Genomic DNA, 2,154 nt, shown 5'->3' with positions numbered 1-2,154 from the left:
CACACACACACTCACACACATACAAACACACACACGCACTCATACACATACAAACACACACACACACACACTCACACACATACTTTAATCGAATCTGTACAAGTTATGTGTCAATTCTGATATGAGTCCAATTTTTTATATAATCGCTTATATGCATTTTAAAGATATGCATGTAAGTGCGAGAGAGAGAGAGAGGAGGAGAGAATGAGGGATTATGGGGCGAAATAGAGAAAGAGCAAGAGAGGGATTATAAGAGAATGGTGGCGATAAAGAGAGATAGAGAGAGATGGGATGGAGGGAGGGATGTGGGAGAGAAAGACAGAGAGGAAAATTAGGGAAGAAAACATAGTGAGAGATGGAGTGAGAAAGGAAGAGAAATAGAAAAATTTGAAAGATAGATAGTGGATAGACAAACAGAAAATAATCCCACAAAGAAAATATTGCTGAGAGGGAGACACGAACAGAGTGCAGGGGGAGAGAAAAATGTAATTGGGATATAAAAAGCTGAGGGTCAGTTTTGCAAAAGTTCTTTCGAGCTATGAGAAATTATGACAATACTTTTATAGGAGATTATTCTCTGCCCATCTGTACATCGCCTCAATAATTCCTACAGGTCCTCTTCAAGGAAACAACCAAGAAAATTGTCTATAGTTTGGGCCATGACTTTCATAATCAGCAATTAAGTTCCTTAATACAATTAATGCATTAGTATAGTGATGAATAAAAGTGTCTTGTATCTCGTTGCAGAACACTAGACGCTCAGTTACTGTCCAACTCGGAAATGGCATCGTCCAAGCTGGCCCACGGCCAGTATGATATTATCATGAATGTGAGCCAGAAGGTGCTCCGGTTGGTGCTAGAGTGGGGCACGCCCAGGAGAGAGGCTGGCAAGACCTTTATCGAGTACCTCACTGAGGTAAAAAAGATTTCGTGGACAACTATAGGAAAACAATTTAATCAAAGCCAAAGAAGAAAGATAGAGAAGAGTCATGACACAGCCTCCTTCGATGTGTCACTCCTATATAAATGCATCAAGTATGGTTGTGACGGACTGGCACCACCGACAGACAGCAGATGGACGACTTCAGGGAACACGCTTGAATGGTACGTGACATCAATCAAGAACTATAGAAACAGCTACTTCCATGAGAAAGTAGAGATAGATGAAAAGGATTTTTTGCGCTCGATTGAGCAGGTGAGAGATCTGCTTAATAGCGCCCTCGAGAAAGCAGCAGAAATCTACAATATAGATGAAGAAGTCGTCCAAAGCATAACCAACGAAGTAAACAAAGAGATCAATGATATCAGAGACAATCCCTCGCAAGCATCGGTTGATGACAGAAAAGTCTTCGAAGAAATGTGTAAGATAGTAAAGACGGAAGGGATACCAGAGCTGAAGAAGAGATACAGAGAGGAGTCCAGTTTTGGCCCGGCTTGGAATTTGCTCGGTAGCAAGAAGGTGCGCGTGGACAAGGTCTTCACCACCATGTTAATCGAGCAGGAGAGCACTCGTACCTCGGAAACAGATGGTGACAGATACATAAATTATGAAGACCTTCTCGTGGAAGTGGAGAGAAGACGGGAGGAAAGCAGTAAAGGCTGCTCTGTTTTGCTCATTGAAGGACCTGCGGGTGTAGGCAAGACAACCCTCACAAGGAAAATGAGAAGCGATTGGGCCTCAGGCACCAGCTCAATGAAAGAGCTAACGAATATACACTATCTTATATTCATGATGTGCCGAGATGCAGAAGCTGAATCCCTAAGTCAACTCCTAGGCTGCCTAATGCCCAAAACCAAAGTGAAAATGCCAAAGCAGCAGCATTTAGCCGAATGTGTTGGGCAAAACAGCCCCTTGTGCGTTGTTGATGGGTTGGATGAATTAAATTCAGCTTCAGAAAAGGTCCTCAGGGACATCATGAGAATAGGTAGATCTAAGAAGATCACCATTCTCTGCACAACACGACCCAACAAAGTGCGCGACTTCAAGAGCTATGTGCCCGAGAACTCCCATATTATGCATGTGAAGATTCTGGGCATACAAGACCACAATCGTGCAGACTTTGTAGTAAAATATAGCCAGGCTTTACAAAATGAAGGAATCGTGAACAAAGACATCTCTGGCCTCCTTCAGTATCTAGCAAGGAAAGACGGCTC

At 42.9% G+C, this 2,154-nt stretch overlaps 3 protein-coding genes across 6 annotated transcripts in view; 2 read left to right on the top strand and 1 right to left on the bottom strand.

The window, feature by feature from the left end:
* LOC147466583 (uncharacterized) overlaps positions 1-2,154 on the top strand; it is a 411,126-nt gene that overhangs the window by 111,033 nt on the left and 297,939 nt on the right. The window lies entirely within an intron of this gene.
* The window catches only part of LOC122265040 (uncharacterized), a 347,272-nt gene that overhangs the window by 309,881 nt on the left and 35,237 nt on the right, over positions 1-2,154 (bottom strand). The gene's annotated exons all lie outside the window — the stretch shown is intronic.
* Positions 837-2,154, top strand: part of LOC147466586 (uncharacterized) — a gene marked incomplete at its 5' end in the record, with an annotated part of 13,830 nt that continues 12,512 nt past the window's right edge. The window contains 1 exon segment of the mRNA XM_086535296.1: positions 837-2,154. This exon segment is cut by the window's right edge and continues 1,125 nt beyond it. Within this exon segment, the coding sequence (XP_086391422.1) occupies positions 837-2,154 (1,318 nt within the window).

The sequence above is a fragment of the Penaeus japonicus genome, unplaced genomic scaffold (assembly GCF_977035675.1).
Source record: "Penaeus japonicus unplaced genomic scaffold, GWHDUDI00000001_assembly GWHDUDI00000043, whole genome shotgun sequence".
NCBI lineage: Eukaryota > Metazoa > Arthropoda > Malacostraca > Decapoda > Penaeidae > Penaeus > Penaeus japonicus.
This window is presented reverse-complemented; position numbering and strand designations above follow the sequence as displayed.